Source organism: Trachemys scripta, chromosome 5 (assembly GCF_013100865.1).
Source record: "Trachemys scripta elegans isolate TJP31775 chromosome 5, CAS_Tse_1.0, whole genome shotgun sequence".
In the NCBI taxonomy this organism is placed as follows: Eukaryota; Metazoa; Chordata; order Testudines; family Emydidae; genus Trachemys; species Trachemys scripta.
In genome coordinates this window covers 107,795,617-107,821,651 of record NC_048302.1, presented here as the reverse complement: position 1 = coordinate 107,821,651, position 26,035 = coordinate 107,795,617, and the positions used below count along the sequence as shown (strand labels likewise).

Here is a 26,035-nt window from a genome sequence, read left to right as displayed (position 1 = left end):
CCTGGGGCTACCAGTCGGACAGGCAGGTCGGGTCCCCAACCCACCCAGGCAGACGCAACTCCAGTGGGGAAAATGGACCAGGAATCCCAGCAGGTGAGGCTCCAAAAGTGATGAGGACCTTGACTGCTCAAGTTGGGGGTAAGTCCCAGGGAACTCCTTCAGAACAAAGTGAGGAGGCTTGTAGGGCCATAAGTCCTTCCCCCAACCCCCCTCTGAAAGTGAGTTTTGAGTGCCCTGGAGAAAGAAGCAGGGCATCTAATCAACTTCCTTCTCTCAAAAGCCAACCAGGAGAGGTTGGACAAGAAGTCCCACTGTCCTGCTGGGGAATGGGACTCAGCAGGGGAGGATTCTGAATCAAACCTCTTGTGGGGGCTTCAGGCCCTAAGGAAGGCAAGCTGCAAAAGGCCTCACCAAAGCCACAGCAGAGCTATTACACTCCTGAAACAAGCTAAACAATTCAAAAATGTAAACAGGCAAAAAAGAGAAGGAAGAATCACACACACACACAAAAAAAGATACGAGCAGTGATGAGCTGCCAAAATCTTAACAACGGGTTCCCTATAAAAAGTTCTGATTCAAGGGATATGCCACAGTATGTATTTTTTGTACCTTTCTCCATAAGAAGTGGCAATGCATTGAGTTATTAGGAGTCATACCAACAATAAAAAATATGTCCGTATTTTCCCGTATTTTAAAATTTAAAAATTCCTCCTGGACGGCGATTTAAGAACCAAAAAGCCTGACATGTTCGGGAAAATACGGATGTATGTTAACCCTCCCTAAAGTTCTTTTTTAAAAAGATGGGCCTGAACTAGATTGAGCTCTGTTTCACATGTGTGGGTCCCCGCCAGATGTCCCGATTTTATAGGGACAGTCCTGATTTCTGGGTCTTTTTCTTATATAGGCTTCTATTACCCCCCACCCCCGTCTCAATTTTTCACATCTGCTGTATGTTCGCATGTGTGGGTGTGCACATGTTTGGGTCCCAGCTACTCCCTGCCCCCCTCATTGAAGCAAGTGTGCAGGGTTACTGCCCTGGGAACTGCAGGGCACCAGTGGATGTGGGGCCAGCTGCAAACAGGGGCATGTGGCAGGGCTAGCTGGAGGCAGGGGATGCGGGGCTGGCTGCGGGCAGGGTAGGGGGTGCAGAGCTGGCTGGAGACGGGAGTATGGGGCTGGCTGGAGATAGGAGGGTGGCTGGCTTCAGGCAGGGGGGTGCGGCAGGGGTTGGCTAGAGACAGGGCAGGAGGTGCGGGGCTGGCTGCAGGCAGGGCAGGGGGTGCGGCAGGGGGTGTGGGGCTGGCTGGAGGCAGGGGCTGGCTGCGGGCAGGGTGGTGGGTACTCATGGGGAGAGCGGCTCGGAGCACCCCGAGCAGCAGGATGCAGCCCAGGCCCAGCAGAGCAGCCGGGGACCCACCAGGCAGCAGCGGGAGCCCCAGGGCCAGGGGTCGGGGGAGCAGCAACAGGGCCCGTGCCCGGGGCCAGGTGGCGGCCCACATGGCTCCTGCAGTGCAGCGCCCCCGGCAGCCGGAGGAGGAATTACATCACTTCCCGGCCAGAGCCCATCAAAGCTGCAGCGCCCCCTCGCAGGAAAGCAGGTTAACAACCGGTTCTAAAACTGCTTTAAAATTTAACAACCAGTTCACGCGAACCGGCTCCAGCTCACCACTGGATACGAGTCCTCTGTCTTCTTTTCCTCCTCATCCTCTTTTCGCTCCTCCACTGGGGAAGGTGAGCAGTCTGGCTTTGCATCCAAACAGGAATAGGGGGGAAAATACAGCAAAGGTTTTTTGTGTTTTTTTTTTTTAAGAAATGTAAAGCTACATGCATCAAGGCTGTTTCATGATTCAAACCCAACCTGAGGAGTCTCGTCAGAGTAAGCTTTAGAGTAAATTTCTTGTCTCAAAAGCCTTCCCCAAGGCAGCAATACCTCTTCCTTCTTCCTTCAAGGAAGTGATTAGGGATGAATGGAACAAGCCTGATAAGGACAAGCACATTAACAAGAGCGACCTCAGGCTCTATAACATTCAAGAACCTAAGGGCTCTATTGTTGGCACTGTGGAATCCCTCCTCTGGGATGATTAGCCCCAAGGATCCTATGGATAGAAAGATGGAGGCCATTCTCAAAAAGGACTTTGAAGCCTGCTCCACCATTCTCTGAGCGTCCTAGCAGCTACCTGCTTTGCAAGATCTCAAAGCCCTTAAGGACAGAGATCGTCCTGACTTTGGTTCCATTTTAAAGAAAGTCTCCCTAGCAGCAGCATTTGTAGCTGGCACCTCAATAGATGCAATGAGCTTCTCAGCCAGAGCCATTGCCTCTAGTTCAGAGCCATACACTATCTATGTCTCCATCTCCGGACAGTTGATAAGTTAGTTAACTTAAGTTAGTTCTTTGCACTGCCAAATTTATATGCTCTCTTCTTTTTGGAGAAAATCTGGAGAAGGTGGTGGCTGACTGTAGCAAAATCCAAACAATCTCTCCCTTCCTGACTAAGTGCCCCCAGGAGAGAGTTTAGACTGGCCTTCAGACAGAGGCACGCCTTTTGCCCCTCATCCTCACACAGGTAACAGCAAAGGGACAATAGAGTCTCCAAGGGAAAACAGTGAAATTGAGGCCCAGGGGAAAGCCTAGAGGGATCTCAGCACTTCAAACTTATTGTTTAGACATTAGGCCTCTCTTCAACCAATCCATTCACAAATCCTAGGAATGCAAAGAGATCAAAATACTTCACAAGGGAGGCAGACCCTTGAGCCATGGGGACAGACGCCCTGTTGCCTAGTTGGCTGCAGGGCCTACTATGTGCATTTCCACCCTTCCGACTACTGGGAAAGGTGGTCTAGAAAATAAAATGAGAACAGGCGATGGTAATTCTTATAATTCCTCATTGGCCAAGGACACCTTGATTCTCAGACCTCATTTAACTGGATCTCCCACACCAGCTTCCGTGGAGAGTGGACATCCTCTCACAAAGGTCCTTTTCTTCATCTGGACTCAAAATGGCTTCAACTAACAGCAAAGCTATTGAGAGGGAGGCTGCCGTCTAGAGTCATTAAGGCATTGCTTTTGGCTAGAAGACTATAAAAATACTCCTCTGTCTGGTCAGATTCTACAAGTGCACAGCACAATGCATATCCTGGAAATCCTGGAATCCTAACCATTCTGTACTTCCTCCAGGAAGGCATAGAAAGAGGCCTTCAACCCAGTACCATTGTATGTCAGGTGTCCACTATTAGTAGAGTGCTTATTCGCAAGATCCTCGGGCTCTCTGGCAGAAAATTCACAGATAGCAAGATTCCTTCAAGTAGTCCAATTAGCCAGATTAACGGTCAGATCACTTTCCAGAATGGAACCCACCTCTGGTTTTGAGGACCCTGGCAAGCCATCTCTTTTGAGGAGCCTTTGACTTCACCATTGGCCTTTTATTTATCTGTTAAGACTTGTTTCTTAGTAGCTATCCAAGCTTAGATATCAAAAGAGCCTTGAAAGTCTATCTCAAACATATAGAGTCCATGAGAAGATCGGACTCTCTATTCATGTCCTTCCACACAAAATGCCAGGGATTTAGAGTTTTCAAGTCCTCCATCACTAGATGGTTTAGACTATGTATTGTGGAAGTCTATACATCATCAGTGTTTCCTGTATCAGAAGGCATCAAGGCACAATCCACGAGATCCTTAGCAACCTCATGGCGGAATGAGCAAGTGCATCCATTCTGGAAATTTTCAAAGAGACCACTTGGTCTATAGCTAATACCTTCATTAAGCACTACAAGGTGGACTTTCTATCTTCCACAGATGTGTCCTTTGGCAGAAGGGCCTGAAGATAGTGGTCTACAATAATATGGACCTTTGAGTGAGCTCATAAAAAGGGCTTCTTTCATAACCCTCCCTATATCTGATCACTGCTCACTACTTCCCGGACGTCCAGAATTGTGGGAGATGCTGGGCTGCAGAACGGAAATTTTCTTACCAATAATTTCCTTTTTGCAAGCAGCATCTTGCACAATTCTGTGCACCCTAGATGGCTCATGAGCCAAGGATCAGCCACAATGAGCATGGATTCACGAAGGGGAAGTCGTGCCTGACTAACCTAATTGCCTTCTATGATGAGATAACTGGCTCTGTGGATAAGGGGAAAGCAGTGGATGTGTTATTCTTTGACTTTAGCAAAGCTTTTGATACCGTCTCCCACAGTATTCTTGCCGCCAAGTTAAAGAAGTATGGGCTGGATGAATGGACTGTAAGGTGGATAGAAAGCTGGCTAGATCGTCGGGCTCAACGGGTAGTGATCAATGGCTCCATGTCTAGTTGGCAGCCGGTTTCAAGCGGAGTGCCCCAAGGGTCGGTCCTGGGGCCGGTTTTGTTTAATATCTTTATTAATGATCTGGAGGATGGTGTGGACTGCACTCTCAGCAAGTTTGCAGATGACACTAAACTAGGAGGCGTGGTAGATACACTAGAGGGTAGGGATCGGATACAGAGGGACCTAGACAAATTAGAAGATTGGGCCGAAAAAAACCTGATGAGGTTCAACAAGGACAAGTGCAGAGTCCTGCACTTAGGACGGAAGAATCCCATGCACTGCTACAGACTAGGGATCGAATGGCTAGGTAGCAGTTCTGCAGAAAAGGACCTAGGGGTCACAGTGGATGAGAAGCTGGATATGAGTCAACAGTGTGCTCTTGTTGCCAAGAAGGCTAACGGCATTTTGGGCTGTATAAGTAGGGGCATTGCCAGCAGATCGAGGGACATGATCGTCCCCCTTTATTCGACATTGGTGAGGCCTCATCTGGAATACCGTGTCCAGTTTTGGGCCCCACACTACAAGAAGGATGTGGAAAAATTGGAAAGAGTCCAGCGGAGGGCAACAAAAATGATTAGGGGTCTGGAGCACATGACTTATGAGGAGAGGCTGAGGGAACTGGGATTGTTTAGTCTCCAGAAGAGAAGAATGAGGAGGGATTTGATAGCAGCCTTCAACTACCTGAAAGGAGGTTCCAAAGAGGATGGAGCTCGGCTGTTCTCAGTGGTGGCAGACGACAGAACAAGGAGCAATGGTCTCAAGTTGCAGTGGGGGAGGTCCAGGTTGGATATCAGGAAAAACTATTTCACTAGGAGGGTGGTGAAACACTGGAATGCGTTACCTAGGGAGGTGGTGGAGTCTCCTTCCTTGGAGGTTTTTAAGGCCCGGCTTGACAAAGCCCTGGCTGGGATGATTTAGCTGGGAATTCGTCCTGCTTTGAGCAGGGGGTTGGACTAGATGACCTCTTGAGGTCCCTTCCAACTCTGATATTCTATGATTCTATGATTAAGTGGAATCATTACCGTAGGACAGTCCTTCCTGATCTAATGTACATAGTTGTTTCATTATCTCTGGAATATTTGTCAATAATGAGGCTATGCACATTTCACAGTTTGGGAATAATTCATCTGGTGGCAAGCAGGAGCAGAGAAGGCCTGGCCAGAGACTGGTTCACCTCTGTGAAGTTGCAGAGAGAGGAGATTAGCCCAGAATGTCCAGAATTAGAATTGTGGGAGATACTGCTTGCTTAATAGAAACAGTATCATAATTTTTTTTAAAGGAAAAAAAAACTATTAACAATGTTCCAGGTGTATTTAAAACATTTCTCCGTAGTCTTTGCAATTCAGGCCTTTCAGCATTCTTCTAAAGTGTGAGAACTGAAAATTGAAATTGACTATAAACAAAAGTGAAACTGACTAATCTGTTTTTATTGTCCTCACTGGGTAAAATGCCATAAGTAACCAGAGTATAAACAGTGATAAGTGTAAATCATTTTGTTCAAATTATATGTATTTTAGTCATCTTAACCATCATTAACACAGAAAAATAAATTTCTTACAAACATTTTGATAGTGTTCTACTAATCAGAACTAGCTGTAAAATCAATTGAAGTGAACAGTTACAGGAATGTAGGGTCAGATCTTCAGCTGGTGTAATACACCCTAGATCACTATTGACTTCAGTAGAGTTACATTGATTTACACCACTTTTTAAAGCTTAATTCCTTCCTTCTCTAAGACTTAATTAGTAATTTGGGTTATATTTTTCCAATTAGATTCTTGCGGTTCTTGTTCTGTTCTATTAATTCTTGGATCTGTCCGTGTTGAAGATTTCATGGTGCATGGCAACTGAATGTGGACTTGCACCATGCCAGAATATTTTTTGAGTGAATGGCTGTCTGTAAATGCAGTTTAATATTTCTACACAGGATAAAGAAAATGTTGTTCGGAATTTGGCAATCTAAAATGTAAATTTTTCATGCTCGAGTTTATTTTTTGGGATGGTAGGCTTGATAGGATCTCAAGATTATCTCTGAAACTGCAATTTCCTGTATAGGTAAACTTTCAAAAATACTGTGAAGGGTGTTCTATCTCAAAACCTGTCAATGTGTGCATCTCTCCTGCCACATTTTGAATATTGATATCTTTGTCTAACAGTTGGCATGGAATTGAAAAACGTGCTGTGGCTTTCTTAATAGTGACAATTCCATATCTGCCAAGTTAAGATTGTGCTTTGCAGTTAACACTATCATCACACTGTCAAAGACAAGTATGGTATGTGTGTTGTACTGTAAACATGCTTAAGATGTCACAGAATGTAACCTTGAAACCCACAATAAGCACACAGGATCAGAAGAGACCTGGAGTTGCTGATGAATAACATGTAAAGTTGCTCACATTATGTCCTGCACTCTTTAACTTTGCCTTGCTCTCTTAATTATCATCTCATTTTTATCCTCAAATCTAATGACTGTCAGGTCATTACATGTACATCCTAGAAATTAAAATTGATCATTTCTCTTGTTCATTACCATGTCATTAGAACACATATCTCCTTGGTCTAGCAGCGCAACTCTTTCTATGCCAGCAGTAGCACATACTTCTTACTTTTCTTGTTTGTTTTGTTCTGCTGTAGGTAAAAAATTGAAGCTTGCTTCACTTTGCTATGCAAACCTCTCTGCTGCTATAGTTGTGCATTAGCTTAATGTGCTGTTGTATTACAATGTAAAAAGTCTCTTGTCTCTTCTGTCTTTGTCACTGCAAGCTGCTAATCTGAATGAAGTGGAAAAAGGTCAGTTGTCTTTTAAGCCTATTTTCACTTATCTTGGTTTCTTGCTTTTCTTTTCTTTAAAGGTGCATGGATTTCAGTGTATGCACGTGATCAGAGAAATGATATAGTTAACATTTAGCAAGCTTACCCTAAATCCTCAGATCAGGCATTTTACTGTTTCTCCATATATGTCAAATGAATGCTATTAAAGGTAAAAATACAGCTCTTTGCACAGAAGACAGTGATACAAGAACAGACCATTAACACTGTAAACATTGTCTTTTTCAAATATACTAAAACTTACCATATGCATCCTCTCTGGTGACCAATAAAAATGGCTTGCTTTACAGAGATGGTCTCCTAATAAAACTTGCACCCAACAGGTGTAAGACCTACTTTGGTTCTGTTCCAATGCTTTCTAGATTCTAAAATACCTATTTAATTTTCTTATATGAATTGTCCTGCTAGACATTAGGTTGTGATGTCCTCCTGTTTATCATTGTAGTGACCAAGTGTTACAGCACATACTGCATCTAAAAAATCACACAGTGATATGAGGCTGTGCAACAGAGAAAGTTAATGGAGATATATGTAGCCTTAATTTTGAGTAACCTTATGTTTTGGGTTTCTGTCAAAACATTAATGTCACTAAAACACAAGGTTGATTTAACCCAATAATGGAAGAGATTCTAATCCATCATTTTGAATTACATATTTAGATCAATTCCTAGCACTAGTATTTCATGATTAATTTTAAGTAGCTGAAGGATATGCCTGTTTTTCCTTCTCCTCATTTCCTGTCCTCTTTCGCTCTTTTCCCCCACACACAATCTGCCCCCATCACAGAAAATCCTCCTATAGAGAGGTGAAGGGTGGACCGAGTCTGTTAGTGCCATTCTTTGAATGGGTGGGAATGGGTCATTGAAAAACAACATAAGATGCTCCTAAGGGTTCAATTTGCTGCTCAGAACCACACTCAGATCCTAAACCAGGAGTGGGCAAACTACGGTCAGGGGACTGCATCCAGCCCGCCAGACATTTTAATCTGGCCCTCAAGCTCCCGCTGGGAAGCAGGGTCTGGAGCTTGCCCTGCTCTGACGCTCCAGCTGGGGAGCAGAGTAGGGGGCTTGCCCCACTCTGCATGGCTCCCAGAAGCAGCGGCATGTCCCCTCTCTGGCTCCTACGCGTAGGAGCAGCCAGGGCGCTCCGCATGCTGCCCCCACCCAAGCACCATCCCTGAAGCTCCCATTGGCCGGGAACTGCGCAGAGCCACCTGGCCGCGCCTCCACATAGGAGCCGGAGAGGGGACATGCCATTGATTCTGGGAGCTGCTTGAGGTAAGTGCTGCCCAGAGCCTGCACCCCTGACCCCTTCCTGCACCCCAACCTCCTGCCCCAGTCCGGATCCCCCTCCTGCCTTCCAATCCCCTTGGTCCCAGCCTGGAGCACACTCCTGCACCCCAAACCCCTCAGCCCCAACCCAGAGCCCGCACCCCCAGCCAAAGCTCCCCCCTCCCCACATCCCTGCCCCAGCCCGGAGCCCCCTTCTACACCATGAACTCCTAATTTCTTGCCCCACCACAGAGCCCGCACCCCCAGCTGGAGCCCTCACCCCCTCCCACACCCCAACCCTTAATTTTGTGAGCATTCATGGCCTGCCATACAATTTCCATACCCAGATGTGGCCCTCGGGCCAAAAAGTTTGCCCACCCCTGTTAACTCTCACCCTCTTATAGTAGCTCATTGCTCTGTGACCACCCTGCCAGGCTGGTGTACAATTGGTTTATTTTATTATGACTAATAGTGTGCATATCGTTAGGAAAGCTAGCTACCATTCAAACACAATACCACTGTTTACAAATAAATCCATCATCTTATTTTTAATGTTGAACCAAAACCAAACTGCACTGACTACTAAACTAGCATAAGTAATTTTTTTAATGAAATTTGCTTTATAAGTGTGCAAAGTACTTTTGTTACACTCACTGAATTTTCTTTCAGAACTTTAAAAATATCAAAATGTGAATTTTTTGTGTTGATGAAAAACATAGTTTAAAATGGAATATAAACTGTAGATGTGCTACTGTGCACACAGGGTTCCCAATTCAAGTTTGAATGGATATTCCCCTTGTATAATTATGTCTCCTCATTGAAATATCTATTTTATATGAGATTAAAAGGAGAAAACATAATCAGAAAAAAGGTTGTAGTTATTGGAAATGTGTGAAACAAGTGAATAACATAATATATTGTAATTAGTGTAACCCACACAATCAAATTATTAAAAAGCTCAGGGGAGGTAAACTAGGATTCAAACACAAAATTAAGCAGGTGTATAGAAATGTGATGCATATTTTATGCTACTTAGTTTACTAGTGTATATGAAAGTGCATTTAGCTGATCATAAATTACTAGCAGTATAAGTCTGTCTGTTTATTGCAGAGGCCTTTATGTCTTAATTGTTAATTCAGTAAGAAAAAAGAGGAATAATAGAAATTAAATATTTCTCTCAGTTTAATGAAGTACTACACTAACCAGTTATATAACCTGATTTACACATTTCCAAATATATAGTATTTACACAGCCCTAGTGGTAACGAGTAAAAATTTAAATACATCTAATGCACTTCAGCACCAGTTAAATATGGTCCTTAAGCACATGCCTGACTTTAAGCACCTAGGTAGTCCAATTTAAGTGAGAGGCATATCAGTTTAAGTCATGTGCCTAAGTACCCTGCTGAATCAAGGCCTTAGTATTGTGACTTATGAGAGTTTAAAGAGAAATGCTTTTATTACTCTCACCCTGGGTTGCTCCTAATAAAATATTCCAGTTAATGTAACTATTGTATCTCAAGCAATTGTAAATTATTATTTGAGCAGTGTGATCATTCCACTAATTTTGATGCATTTCCACTCAAGATTAAAAGCCAGATCCTGAGAATGTACACAATCCTTGGTAATGTGATTAGATTAATTGACTTCAGTGGGCCTGCTCCCATGAGTACTGTTCGGTATCATCAGGCCATTATTCATTATTCTTCTGCATGATGTTATATATTTTTTAAAAAAAATATTTATTGCACAGTCCTTATCTGCCAATACCAATTGTTATTACATTAAACATTGTAATAACTAAGGTCTGTCTTGCACTGGAGATCCACTAGCATGGGATGTAAATGAACGGAATTCCACTGGTATAAAATTGGAATAATGCAGAGGTGAGGCAGAGTAAGAAGTTATATTTAAAATAATTTTGGTAATCTGATTTTCAGTGGTTTACAATGGAACTTTAACACTCTGAGTTGTAATCTGCTTCCTAATGCCACTGAGAATTTTGTATTTTAATCTTAGTTAAAACAACTTAAAACTTTCTTCTTTTGTTTTAATTGGCATGGTGGTTACAGTTTCATTTATATTGTGCTATATTTTCCTATTCATATGCCAGTACTTTAATAGTTTTAGAGATGATACAGTACTTCGATTTGTGTACAATTTGTCAAACTCTCAACCTTCCAGTTTAACACCATATAGTTTAACTAGAACTAACATTCTCTAAAACAATCTGGTTGCTGTATGAATCAGATGTAGTTAATAACTAGTGACTTCAATCAAAAACATGAGGAGGAAAAACTGTTTAACTTTCATGGAAAGTAAAAAGACTGCAGAAATAGACTTACAATTTATGGTGGTCTAACACAGAATAAAAAATAATCACACACACACACACACACATATATTGCTTTGGAACACTGTATACTTTGTTATGGTGATTAAGAAAAAAATAGTAGTCAATTTTATTTTGAATCTGTTACTGGTTTGGATTCTAATATCCTGTTTGCCTTTGCTGCAGTGCTGATGGGTTTAAGAATATTTCTGTAATACCTTCAGATAATTTTCTTGGTTGGTACTTTGTCAAATTATTTCATTTATAATTTCATTTTCTGTTACACCACCTCCCAACTCATCTGTAAATAATGTAGTAATTTACACATACAATTTACTTATCCAGTTATCCAAAATAACAATAATAATGATCTAAATCCTTTTGAATGTGATTGTATTGTTCCTCGTTATTTATTATATTGCTACTGTTTTTAGCTTTAGAAAACTTGGATAGTTGCTATTCAATATTCTCATTCAAGTAATTAACATAAATTATAATCTAGCGAGGACAGAAAACTAATATATAAGTCTGACCAATTGATAAACTCTTCCCACTAGATAACCAAGGATCACCTTTGGTAAATCAACCATCTTTAATATGTTGTTTGACAGTCCAAGTGTATAACATCCATTTTAGATAACAAAAATATCTTTGATGAACTTTTAGGCCTTGTTCTTGAAATAGGATCTGTTAGCTCGGTCCCCAATGCCCACATAGAATCCCATTTACTTGAGTGGAATTCCATTGGAGGATTGAGGTTGAACAAAATAATTAAGCAACATATCTGATGCATAAAATGATGTTTCCTGTTCCTAATTAAACTGTGGAATTATTTTATAGAATTGTTTTTGATATTTTCTGCAGAACTGACTATTTAAACTAATTAATCTATCATTGCTTGATCTTCTAAATGATTTAGAAAATATAACACTTGTAGTATAGCAATTTTCTATTCTTTAAGAATCTGATCACTTGGCAGGGAACTTATGAAAGTCACAGTTATCATTTTACTAAATGGGTGAATGTGTGGATGACTGTACACATGTAACATTGAAGTGAAACTTTGTTGAATTTAAAGATGCACAGTAGTATCACAACCATTTTTCTTACCTGAAGTATGTTTAAAAAAACAGGAGCTACAATTCCTGATTTAGGTGGCTTTCCAAAATTTTCCTTCCAAATAAAGACAAAAGACATAATCTGCCATTTCTTTTTGTAGGTGTTTCACTTTTGTCACTATCTCTTCCTTTTTGTAAATTAATTTTCTCCCTTTCATCTTGTCCATACTGATTAAATTCTGGAGAATTTAGAACTTCAGTCTTTGTCCCTCTATTTACTCACTTGGGAACAACTTTTTCAGAAGTGTTCTTCAAATCATTACACCTAAAAAATTTGCTACTAAGTTTTTCATGCTTATTCTTCAACAGCTACAAGGTTTTATTATTATTTAATTTTTAGTTTATTTTTTGTATTCATTTATATTTTGGGTGCCTACCACTGTGCTTCTGCAAATACTTAAATGAGCAGTTAGGCATTGTATCTCTTATTTATTTATTTTTTTGTTTTTTCTCTTGTATATATGTAGATGCAAAAATAACATTTCACAAGTGCAAATTTTGGAGGCCACTCTAAGGCGTCTTTGAAAACTTTGTTCTTAGTTCGCTTCTCTTGTCTGTAAATCTTTCAGAGTATCCATGGTTGTTTTGATCAAATAGACCATATTTACTCAAAACCTGGCCTTTGTTCATACGGTTCTTTATGTTCGTTCTTCACCACATTGGCCACAGGATTTCCATTTCCTAGATTACCTATTAATGTACTGTTTGAATTAAATATTTCTGTCTGGACTGACTTCTTGATTTACTTAACAATTTTGTCCATTTTCCTCATTGGGTTTTTGAAATAAATATTTTCAAAAATGTAAGGAAATATTTTCCTTCCTTTCATACTCCCAGAACACATTATGTAGTATCCCTTCAAGTCAACAAGAGTCAGGAGACCTTTTAATTGGACAATAGGTTCATACCCCAGGCATTGCACCTTAGACTACACTCTCTATATATTGTGCAAAGCTTCCATAAAAAATCAAACTTTTACCAGGTCCTCAGAAGTGGTTGCTGATGTTTTCAGACCATTTGGCAACTGTAGGCCCAGATTCTAGCAAAGTTGGATTGATCTTATATTTTCAGGCGAAACAATACAAAACTGTATTTGCAGCTGAGTTTCACTTTTGGCCTCGACCTTCAACTGTACCCAGTATCCACTGGCCACAGATAGAGGATTGGGCTTTAAACTCCCTTATCTGTGAGGAATATTGGCCTTCTGTGTAGTTTAGAGCAAACTGGAGCCATTTGCCAGCTGACAATTACTAGAGTGCAGTATACTCTTGCCATGCCCCCTTTACCTCAGTACACCCTCCATGTCCAGATCTAGAGGATTAGGAGAATTGCACAGTGTTAAATTCCTGTTCCACAGAGAAGTCTGCCACATTTGGCAGTCCCCCAGGCAATTTAAAATGTCAGGGCCAATGATAATATGCCAGTAGTAATGCAGCCTTTGGCACAATCTCTAACCAGTGGAACAAGCAATACATGTTCGAAGAAGTGGGGGGTTTTACCCACGAAAGCTTGTGCCCAAATAAATCTGTTAGTCTTTAAGGTGCCACCAGACTCCTCATTGTTTTAGTGATAATGGAATTATTGTCCATGTTATATCAATGTCAATTAGACAGGATTTTTCTAGGTATTACGGGTTTTCAATACTGAATTATTTCTAAGGGTCCTTTGTGAAGTCTGTAGGATTCCAAATTTTGTCAAGTTACTTATTGACTCTTGGGAGCTAGAAAGTCCCCTGGTATTCTGGAGCTGGGATTGCCTTCTTACTTCATTAGGCATATAGTGGCTGATAGTGAAAGTTTCTGAAAGCCTCTGGTGCATGAGTAAGAAGAAACTTGGGGGCATTTATAGGAGGTTTTGTGCCTGAATCTTATGAATACTGAGTTTCAGTAGCATTCTGCAGGGACATCTTCATATCACTCAGGATCAGGACATAATATATTATGTGATATATTATGTGATTCCACAGTCATATAATTTAATGAAGAATTGTGCTCCAGAAGTAAAAAAAACCTTTCATTTAAAAAATGTTTCTAGCCTATAGAACATACATAAATTAAGTAAATAAAACAGGTTTTTTGTTTGTTTCAGTTTATGATCACGGGAGTTAGAATTCTCTCAAATTCTCTGCCAAGATGTATTTCACCCTTTAAATATAAAAAAAAATTACCTCTGTAATCTCTTCATCAGTGAGTTCTGCAAGTTGATTTTATGTGCGTGAAGAATTACTCCCTCTTAACCATTTATTTATTTGAATACCACTCCTTCAGAAGAGAAGGGTCTGTGTTTGGTTTGATATTGTTATGTTGTGGGATTCTTTTTTAGGATTCTTTGTGCACTGATCTAATAACAATCTTACATTTGACAGACAGACAAGGCAAGAGGCTTTGGGGACAGAATACAAGTCCTGTGGGTTAGTCAGCCCTAGTGGCCTGTGTTTGAACTTTCTTCAGTTGCCCGTATATATTGATTAATAATATTATTATTGGCAATTTCCCTGAGAACCATCGAGCAGCCTGTGTCAGGAGATCATGGACTTGTGTTATTAATTCATATATACATTGGCATGGCTTTATGAGATTGGCAGTCTGTGTTATTAAGTCAGTGCAGCTCTACAGGAAATATGTCTTAATAGATTGGCAGTGTGCTACCAAACCCCTTTGGAAAGCTTTGCATGGATCTTGTTGGTATGGATTTTCTGATGGCCAAGTCTAGATCTGCATTGCTGTATGTTGAATATTGTGTGAATTTTCTCAGCTGCAAGTCTAGTTCTCCAGGGTGAATACTAACACCCCTGTTTGTGACTGGACTGTAGATTAAGTTAACACTTGCCATGGAATTCAAAAACAAGCTTTTCTACAACAGATGGCTGCAAAGTACTTTACAGGTTGTCTTGACTTTACCTCTAGTGCTTGTGAATAGCGTGTTTTGTTTAGAACAGCACAAACATAAATATTTACACCTTATTTCCTGTTTGAATTTGTCTAGCTTCAACTTCCAGCCATTGGATTGTATTATATCTTTTTCTGGTAGATTGAAGAGCCCATTATTAAATATTTGTTCCCTGTGTAAAAACTTATGGACTGTAACCAAGTCATTCCTTAGCCTTCTCTTTGTTAATCTAAATAGATTGAGCTCTTTGCGTCTTTCGCTATAAGGCTTCCTAATCCTTTAATCATTCTCGTGGCTCTTCTCTGAACCCTCTCCACTTTATCAACATCCTTCTTGAATTGTGGGCACCAGAACTGGACACAATATTATAGCAGCAGTCATGTTAGTGCCAAATACAGAGGTAAAGTAACCTCTCTACTCCGCCTCAAGTCCCCCATCCTGCAAGTATTGTTTCATTGTTCCTAGATGTATACATTTAGCCATATTGAAATGTGTACTGTTTGCTTGCACCAAGTTTACCAAGAGATCCAGATTGCTCTGAGTCAGCAACCTGTCCTAGTAATTATTTTTGTGTCATCTGAAAACTTTGTCAGTGATGATTTTATGTTTTCTCCCAGGTCATTGATTTAAAAAAAGGTATTTGGCATAGGGCTAAGAATAAATCCCTGCAGGACCCCACTGGGGAAACACCCATTGATGATGATTCCCCATTTAATGTGTGCCATGTTAATTTTATATCATTCAAGTTTTTTAATCAGAATGTTGTGCACTACCAAGTCAAACACCTTACAGAAGTCTCTAAGTATATTAATTCAATACTAGTGCCTTTAACAACCAAACTTGTAATCTTATCATAAAAAGATATCAAGTTAGTTTGATAGACTCTATTTTCCATAAATCCATGTTGATTGGCATTAATTACATTACTATCCTTTTAATACTTTATTAATCAAGTCCTGTATCAGCCACTCCATTATCTTGCTTAGAAGTCTGTCTCGTGTGTTGGAGGAGCATAGGAAGGGAAGAAGAATGGTTACTGTGTAGAACCTCAGAAACTCACTCAGCACATGTACCCCTTACTCCTTCATATTCACAGACTTCCTTCCGGTCAGACTGGAGATGCTAAAGATCATGGTCACAGGCATTTATAACTCTTCCATGTTTTTTAATAGAATATATGTCCAAATCCCCCTGACTGCCTGGAAAATGTCATCCCTTACCTTGAGTATTTATAGAGACTGATCTAAAACACAGTGTTCTACGAGTGTGGCACATGCCCAGCAAAAAATTACCCACTCCTTGACCACATAAAAAGATACGATAGTAACTAATATGCTGAATAAGGAAACAAGGTTTCTCTCGTGGTTACTGTAAAGTAGTCACAAAATAAAATCTTTATTGTAAACATTATTGTAGATTGTTTCACATGATTATAAGGAGGAATAAGTGAACGATTAACTATGTGAATTAGCTGCTTTTTTATCAGATACATCCAGAGCACAACAATATTTGGATTTACATACACACTTCTTTTCCAATGCCACTCTCCCAAAAAGTATATTCTAACTAGTATCTCTCCTCTTTCTCCCTTCCCCAACTCTCTCACCCTTTAGGGAAAAAAAGTCCCAAATGGTACTGTCGCACTCCTCACCTCATGCCTCCTTCTTTGTCCTCCTGCATCAATTTTCATGTCCTGTAATAATCAGGGAAAGAGGCTGAAGCCATTGTGTACTACTTCCCTATGTATGGTGGCAGTTGCATGGAGCCACTGTAGGAAACAGACAGTAAGCACTGATGGGTGAGAGTGTGGTGTCAAAGCAGTTGGATGGCAGCTTTTCTGCTTCCTCACAGCAAAGGGCTCTCAGTAGTGAGAATGAGTGTTTGAGACCCCCAGTCTTCTCACCATTTCTTCCATCAGTACCCCGTGTTGCTTCTCCTCTGCTCACTCTACTTCCATTGCTAATTGGAGCAAATGCCAAGAGGGGCAATCCTTGGAATCTACAGGACCCACTAGATTTGTGGATCCCTAAGCGCAGTATGGGCAGGATATATGCCCATTAATTATATATGCGTGTATATATAATATCACTATGTGTAATTTGCTCATGTTGAACTAGGGGGAAAAGAATATTGATGGCCTGTTTGTATCAGTGAGAGAAGATAGAGGCAGTAGTGTATTCCTAGTCACCAGAAGTAGATAATTACATTAAAGTGCAAAATATTTTAAGTAGGGCTGTCAGTTAATTGCAGTTAACTCACACGATTAACTCAAAAAAATTAATCGCGATTCATCGTTGTTTTAATCACACTGTTAAACAATAGAATACCAATTGAAATGTATTAAATATTTTGGATGTTTTTCTACATTTTCATACAGTATTCTGTCCTATAATTGAAATCAAAGTGTATATTATTTTTATTACAAATATTTGCACTATAAATATGATAAAAGAAAATTGTATTTTTCAATTCACCTCATACAAGTACTGTAGTGCAGTCTCTTTGTTGTGAAAGTGCAGTTTACAAATGTAGATTTTTTTTTTGTTACATAACTGAACTCAAAAACAAAACAAAATAAAACTTCAGAGCCTACAAGTCGACTCAGTCCTACTTTTTGGTCAACCAATCGCTAAGACAAAAAAGTTTGTTTACATTTACAGGAGATAATGCAGCCCTCTTCTTATTTACAATGTCACCAGAAACTGAGAACAAGCATTTGCATGGCACTTTTGTAGCCAGCATTGCAAGGTATTCCGATGCAGAAACTACAGAACCCAAACCACCAAAAAAGAAAATCAACCTTCTGCTGGTGGCATTTGACTCAGATAATGAAAATGAACATGTGTCAGTCCGCACTCCTTTGGATTATCAAGTAGAACCCATCATCAGCATGGACGCATGTCCCCTGGAATGGTGGTTGAAACATGAAGGGACATATGAATCTTTAACGCATCTGGCACATAAATATCTTGCGACGTCGGCTATAAGAGAGCCATGAGAAGAACGCCTGTTCTCACTGTCAGCTGACGTAAACAAGAAGCGGGCAGCATTATCTCCTGCAAATGTAAACCAACTTGTTTGTCTGAGTGATTGGCTGAACAAGAAGTAGGACTGAGTGGACTTGCCGGCTCTAAAATTTTACTTTTTTTATTTTTGAATGCAGTTTTTTTGCACATAATTATACATTTGTAAGTTCAAATTTCATGATAGAGATTGCACTATAGTACTTGTATTAGGTGAATTGAAAAATACGATTTCTTTTGTTTTTTTTACAGTGCAAATACTTGTAATCAAAAATAAATATGAAGTGAGCACTGTACACTTTGTATTCTGTGTTGTAATTGAAATCAGTATATTTGAAAATGTAGAAAACATCCAAAAAATATTTAAATGGTATTCTATTATTGTTTAACAGTGCGACTAATCGCAATTAATTTTTTTAATTGCTTGACAGCAACCTAATTTTAAGTGCAAGAAATTGCATTTATACTGTTGACTCAATGGGAAAGACCAGTCTGGAGACGCTGTTTCCTGAAGGATATCAGGAAAAATCAGAATACATCAATTGCTTACATATTATAAAGTATAGAATTTTTCCATGTTACCAATTTAAATCACAGTGGCTGATTATAGTAAGCATTGCTATTGAGATAAAGACAAATTTTGTCAGGGCATTGTGGTATTCACCCTGAACTGACAGTGTATATTATTTTGCAGGTGAGTTGTGTGAGGAGAAACTAGATTTCTGTGCCCAAGACTTGAACCCTTGTCAACATGACTCAAAGTGCATCCTGACACCCAAAGGATACAAGTAAGCATAAAATATTGTCATAGTTCAACTACACTATTTCTACCATTCTCTTATTCTACTCCACCCCTTCAGGGTTTGTTTTCATGTGGGTCAATTCTGCTATCAATACACATTCATAATAATTGTGATCACATATCAATGGCAGAACCTGACCCATTTGTTTTAATATATACCTATGCATTAACTTGAAAAGTATCTAGTGAATTAACTGTTTTTTCAGTAGTGTGGATTAAATAGGACCAATGAAGAATGGAGAGTTTCATTCTCTGTGACAGTCTACACAAAATCCTTTTGGAAACTTGGACTGTGAAGGGAATAATTAAGTTAAATTAAAGAGGGATTATTGTACTGCTTTTTGAGTAGTAATTACAAGACAGGTTATTAGTAAGACACATTAAAGCCATTATAAAATAAGGAAGTTCATCACCAGGAAGACTAATCTTTAATTACAAGACATCCTTATTAACATTAATTAGTATGCATTCTTAAAAAGTATTTTAATGGACTTTAGATTAGTAGATTTAGGGAACCTGCTGCTTTCAACTGTCATTCATGAGCAACCTGTTTTATGTGATATATTTTATTGTGTTCAAAATCAGCTTATGCCATTAAAATTGATATTCTTAGCACATTTTAAATAACAGGTTATTTTAAAAAGGCAGACTTTATTTGGAAATATTCAAATGTACATTCAGTGGAGCTAATGATTGTTGGATCAAAATATTAAGAGTTATTTTGATGAACATTGTTGTACATTATATGCATTTATTCATTTTCATATTGTCAATCAATAAAACTATCATTGCTTCTTGTACTTTGTTACATAGAACATAAAACTTACGTATTACACTTCGAGATTTTAAACCAGAAAATGACACATTCAGTAGTTTTGAGCATGTATCTCACTTAGTCAGCTTTTTAACTTCTTAATAGTGTGCTTTATACTCGTTTTTCCTTCACTTACTCATTTCTTGTTGTCAGATAAAAGACTTAAGACAGATTTGGATACATTTTTATTGATGGGCCTAATTTAAAGAATTATAGGCATTTAAATTTAGATTCAGTACTTCTAAACAAGTTGTAGGCATAAAAGTATGAGACTGAGTGAAAAATCAGTGAGGTAATCACAAAGACTGATGTAGTTAGGAGTTTGGTAAAAGAGAGAACATATAGTTAACTTTTAGACAGCTGTGTTATTGCAAGTATGGATTTGTAATCTTGTCCATTGATCTGTGAGCTAAATAATTCTGAGCACTCATTCAACTTAATGTGTGAGGCTTTAACTGAAGAACTCCCATTAACGTTAATGATGAGATTTGCATTGTCAAAGCTATGCATACAGTATTGAAAATACACCACTTCAAGTCAGTTTTTATTTTCTTATGTTAAATAAAATAAAAATAACCATACTGCGACCACTTTGGTTAATAGGCAACAGAGTTAGTTCTTTTAAATTCTGTTAGCTGAAATTTAAAAAAAACAGTTGCGATCACTCTAACATGCCTGTGTAAATGCAATGTTCCATCATTCATTGTTGTCTAATAACTGACAAAGAAAATATTCTGCACAAGAACACAAGTCTTGGACTATTTTTCTGACTCCCAGCAACTAAGTTTACCATATTTACTTATTTTGAGTGGATGTACATTACTCACATATTCCAAGCAGAACTATCAGAATGATTCATGACGGCCCTTCAGATTTACACTAAATATACTTGATATAATATCAGGTAATCAGTAACCACAATGTAAGGGGTAAAATATAAGACCTGGTAGTAATGGGGGACTTTACCTATCCAGATATCTATTGGAAAAGTAATATGGCAAAACCACAATATTTCCAGTAAGTTCTTGGGGACAACTTTTTGTTTCAGAAAATGAAGGCAGTAACCAGGAGGGAAGCCATTTTAGACTTGATTCTGATTAACAGGGGGATTTGGTAATGAATCTGAAAGTGGAAGGCAATTTGGATGAAAGTGATCATGAAATGATAGATTTCATGATTCTAAGGAAAGAGTGAGAGCAGCAGAATAAGGACAATGAACTTAAAGCTGGGAGCAGGGCCGCTGCTCCAGGGTTGGGGGACATGGACAAGGGTAAGGGGGCCGAGGCTGGGGCCACAGCTGGGGATGGGGGCAGGGGCAGGATTGGGAGCAGAGCCGAGGCTGGCAGCCGGGGGCGTGGGGCCAGCAGCCGGGACTGGGGCCAGGAGCAGAGCTGGATGCCCCCGGAACATTCCTCAGTGCCCCCTAAAGGGATGCGCCCCACAGTTTGGAGATCTCTGATGTAATTAATCAGTACATAAAGGCTCTCAACACCATACTAAAGTTATATTTTAATAGTGCATTATGTTAAAATGTGACTCGAAAAATTGATTTTCTAAATGGTGCTGCACTTCAGAATGAGTTCATAAAATACTCCATCTCTGGCATTTTCATATGTATATTGTTTTTATAGACAGGCATAGTACTAACTAATATACTTTCCTGTTCAATAGATGTGATTGCACACCTGGATATGTAGGAGAACACTGTGATATTGACTATGATGACTGTCAAGACAACAAGTGTAAAAATGGAGCACAGTGTACTGATGCAGTGAATGGGTATACATGTATTTGCCCAGAAGGGTACAGGTGAGAGAGACTTGAAGACAGGACAAACATTATATTTTTATCATACCACGGGATGATTTTGTCTGAAATACTGGTTTTTGTGTTTGTATTTAGTGGCCTTTTTTGTGAGTTTTCACCACCAATGGTTCTCCCTCGCACCAGCCCTTGTGATAACTATGAGTGTCAGAATGGAGCTCAGTGCATCATAAAAGTAAATGAACCGATATGTCAGTGTTTGTCAGGTTACCAGGGTGACAAATGCGAAAAGCTGGTTAGCGTAAACTTTGTGAACAAAGAATCCTACTTGCAAATTCCTTCAAGCAAGGTCCGCCCTCAGACCAACATCACTCTGCAGGTAAGAAGGGGTACATTGGCAAAAACTGATCTTGAGCGATGGTCATTTTCTTCATCGTAAATCACTGCAAGTTGACATGTGTCCTGATCATGTATCATGGGGGAGAAATACATACATATAAAACAAATGCATACATACAAAAGTTGTCATTAGTCAGTTAAAAACTTTAGACTCTCTGACCTACAGAGAACTAGAATCACCATTGAAATTAGCATCACAACTGATGGATGTTCATCATCTGACTATCCCAATTAATGTTTTATAACAAAGAAAGAAATATTGGTAATGACCATGGGAATGAGTGCAACCCATTTAGCATGTCAGGTTTATTTGGATTCATTTCCTTATAAATTAGTGTTTCTTTTTTCACTAGATTGCCACAGATGAGGACAGTGGAATCCTGCTGTACAAAGGTGACAGAGATCATATAGCAGTGGAGCTGTACCGTGGTCGAGTGAGGGTCAGTTATGACACAGGATCTTATCCAGCATCTGCCATTTACAGGTGAACACAAATACAATAAATTACAGTTCAAGACAAAACGTGTATGATCTCCTACTGTCTGGGATATAACGTCAGATTTTGCAGTAGACATTTAGAAGAAGAAATATTTTTTGACAAAATGTAGTGTCAGACTTTATGGAGTTGAAAGACTACTACTTCTTAAGCACATAATTTCAATTGGAAAATTACCTTAATATGAAAAATGGTATATAGAATGGTATGTGTTAAACTGAAAAAAAAAGGGTAAGTTTCTACAAGATATTTACACTTTTTTTTTCAGAACAAATACATGCAAACAATCTTTCTCTTTTATTCTTCTTCACAGGTGATTTCCTAGCCTGTAGTGTGGCCTAAAAGTTAGTGTTACCTGAATCACCTGAAACTCCATAAACAAAAGTGAAATTGCAATTTCTCTGTGTCCTCCATGTCAGACATGCCTCTACAGTGGGGCATTTCCCTCCATTAGCAACTGGAGGCAAACTAGATCTCTGGTTATGAGCCAGGGTTTAGGACCAGCTCTGAGAAAGAATTTCCCTCTGCTTCCAAACCTGTGCAGACAAAGGCTCCACATTTCCTTTTGTAATAAGCTTTCCATAGGATTTTTGGACTATTTTAAACTACATTTTTGTAATTTTCTTCATTGGCTTTTAGGTTTTTCCTCCTCAAAATTACTATCTTCAAAAATACCTTCTCCTAGGTTTCTGAGGAAACTTCATGGGGAAGCACCATGGGGCAGCACCCTCTCTTTCCTCAGAATTGTCAGATTGCGACTGCAAGGGGAAGCAAAAGGCCAAAAGATTTCACCACTATTTGACCCCAACTACCACCACCAAGAAAGCTCCCAGGTGCAAATGTAAGAGCTGAGCTGGTACTTAGGTTAGGTCCACACCAAACCAGTTAAACAGGCTGCAAGGAATCTTCCCTCTCTGAAACCAGGCCAAAAGCCCGCAGCATAGAATCCTGAATAAGCTTGTCAAAGCATTCTTCCCAGACAAAATCTTTTCAGCGTTTTCAGAACGGAAACACAAAAGGGGTGTGAACACAACTAAAGCAAACTCATTTTAAATCTGCGTTGAACCCTCATGATCTTTTTGGTTTGGTTTGGTGTGGTTTGGTTTTGCACTATTGACTTGTCTCCTACTCGTGGTTATTATGACCACATTTATGTGGGTGTACAATATAATGATACATATTTGATGGAAATTGTAGAAGCTGTCACCTATTTTACATTTTGTAGGGGACATTTTATTTAAAATAAATGAGAAAACAGAATTAAAAACCTATTTTTTTTCTCATGAGGAGGTAGGAAGAGGGGATCAGACCAGGCTAACCCCCTTCAGAACCTGGCTCAGATAAGGAGGGCAGGGTCACACCCCTGTAGATGGGTTTGGAGCTCCCAGATCATGGCACACACATGAGAGGGGAATGTGGGGCTCACAGGCACCTTGCCCCTATTCTCCTCCAGTCCCCCTGTCACTTACCCCTGTATCCCCTTTTCCAGTGTCCCACCCTCTCCACTCCTTATATTTCACTCTAAGACAAGACTGCTTTCAATACAGTGTGTTCCCATTCATCCTTTCTTCTGTTCCTAGACTGTTTTCAAAGGTCTTTGTCAGTGATGGCAGCTTACCTTCACAGAAAAATAATTCTAATATTCCCACATCTCAGCGATTGGGGCATTTTGCTGAAGGGGCATTCTTACAACAAGACCTTGTTGGCCACTCAGAAGGCCATATCACTGTTTCTCAAACTGGGACTTCACTTAAACATTCGAAAGTCCACTTTGACCCCTTGCAAAGATTGGAGTTCATAGGAGCTTACCTCAGTGCAGTAACAGCCAGAGCCTGCCTCCCAAAGCACAGGTTTATAACCCTATTGAATTTAGTCACCACAATTCAAGTCAGGCCCCAAACGTCAGTCAAAAACCTACATCAGTCTCCAGTTGTTGGGGCATGTGGCAGTTGGTACTTTTGTAATAAGCCAGGCAAGGTTACACATGCAGTGCCTGCAGGGGTCACTCAGAACTCTTTATTCTCTGAGCAAACACAGCTTGAACAGACTAATCTCGATTGGTGGAAAAACCCTGACAACATTTGCACAAGAACATCCTTTACTCAACTGTCCCCAACAGTTGTAATAACAACAGATGTATCTCTGTGGGGATGGGGCGCACGTCTTGACACTCACACTGCTCAGGGCAGGTGGTCATCTCGTGAGACCCCTCTACACATCAACTTAATGGAACTCAGGGCAATCAGCAATGACTGTCTCTATTTTCTGCCATTGATCACAGGCAAATATGTAAAGATCATGACAGACAATCTGACGCATGTTTTATATCAACCAAGAAGGGGGAGTGAGAAGACCCTCCCTCTGCATTGGAGCAGTGAGAATTTGGAACAGTGTTGGGGCATTCCGCAGGTAGAACTCTTTTCCACTGCTATGAACAGGAAATGTTCCCATTTGTTTGAGCGGGGGACTAGGTCGCCACTGACTGGGAGATGCCTTTCTCCTTCATTGGACTCAGGTCTGTTGTATGCATTTTCCACAACACCTCTAATGTCGGTGTTGATCAAAATAAGGTAAGACAAGGCCAGAGTTACGCTGGTGTTTCAGACATACCCGCTAAAAGCATCGTTTCCTTACCTCATCCACTTGGCAGTTTGTCAACTAATCACCCTCCAGGCTACCCTTCATATTCTCTCTCAGGATGCCAGTCATATTCTTTACCCCAGCCTCCAAGTTCTTTGTCTCAAAGCATGACTTATCGATGGTTTGTGGGGTTAAAAATACCCTGTTCTGAAGAAGTGAAAAGAGTAGGAAGTGATCTACCTGTAATGCTTATCTACAGCAATGGTCAGGAATCAGCCACTGGTGCAGTCTAAGACACCTTTCACCTGTGTCCTTGAATTAAAGATGATGTGGCTGCTTTGAGTTCTTTGAGTGTACAGTTGCTCATCATTACAACCTTTCATTCCCTGGGTGGAAGGTTTCTCAGCTTTTGCAGAGCCAGTGATGGTAAGGTTTCTCAAGGGTTTGAGGAATCTCTTCCCACAAGTCAAACATCTTACCCAGATTTGGGACCTTAATTTGCTGCTTGGATGCCTATGAGACCTCCCTTTGAGCCAATGGCACCTTGTTCTGTACTTAACTTATCAATGAAAATGTCCTTCATGGTAACCAATACATCTGTTCGAAGAGTTGGAGAGATAGGGGTTCTAACGATACATCACCACTTCACAATATTCTTCAAGGATAAGGTTACACGACAGCCACACCCCAAATTCTTACAAAGGTGTCTTCTGAGTTCCATATTAACCAGACCATTCATCTTCCAGTTTTCTTCCCTAAACCACACTGGACTAAGGGAGGATGTGGTACTGCAAACACTCAATGTCAAGAGGCATTAGCCTTTTACCTGGGCAGGACTAAACCATTTAAAAAATTGTCTGTCATGCTAAAAGGTCTAAGGGATCCTCAATTTTCACTCAAGACCCTAGATAGATATCTGGATGCATTATCTCTTGTTCTCAAACTAATAATCTTCAACCATTTTCTAGGGTCCTAGTCCATTCAACAAGACCCCTTTCTACTTCTGTGGTCTTAAGAATGTCCCCATTGCTGAGATCTATAGAGCTGCAACTTGGACCTCCATACACACTTCTTTGAAACATTATGCAGTAATCCACAAGTCAGCTTCAGATTTTGTGTTTGGCTGTACTATAGTATGTTCAGTTTTGGACTCAACTCCAAAGTTTTTCCCACCCCCAGTGAGTACTGCTTGGTAGTCACCCGAAGTGGAGCACCCTTGGGGACACTCTTCAAAGAAGAAGAGGTCACTCACCCTGTACAGTAATTGTAGTTCTTCGCGATATGTCTTTCTCTGTGTGGTCCACTACCTGCCCTCCTTCCCCTCTGCTTTGGAGTTTCCACTATGGAGCTTTGCAAAAGAGAAGGAACGGAGGGTGGTTTGCCCTTGCAGCTCTGTATAGCCTTGGTGCGGAGCA

General features: G+C 40.1%; 1 protein-coding gene across 7 annotated transcripts in view; it reads left to right on the top strand.

Moving 5' to 3' along the window:
• Positions 1 to 26,035, top strand: part of SLIT2 (slit guidance ligand 2) — a 419,653-nt gene that overhangs the window by 374,689 nt on the left and 18,929 nt on the right. For 5 of the 7 annotated variants that reach the window (XM_034771220.1, XM_034771219.1, XM_034771224.1 and 2 more), the window contains 5 exons: positions 7,067 to 7,093; positions 18,460 to 18,553; positions 21,053 to 21,190; positions 21,284 to 21,524; positions 21,898 to 22,028. In XM_034771220.1, coding sequence (XP_034627111.1) covers positions 7,067 to 7,093; positions 18,460 to 18,553; positions 21,053 to 21,190; positions 21,284 to 21,524; positions 21,898 to 22,028 — 631 coding nt within the window. The remainder of the gene's footprint in view (positions 1 to 7,066; positions 7,094 to 18,459; positions 18,554 to 21,052; positions 21,191 to 21,283; positions 21,525 to 21,897; positions 22,029 to 26,035) is intronic. The other 2 variants (XM_034771222.1, XM_034771221.1) reach the window with 1 other exon arrangement.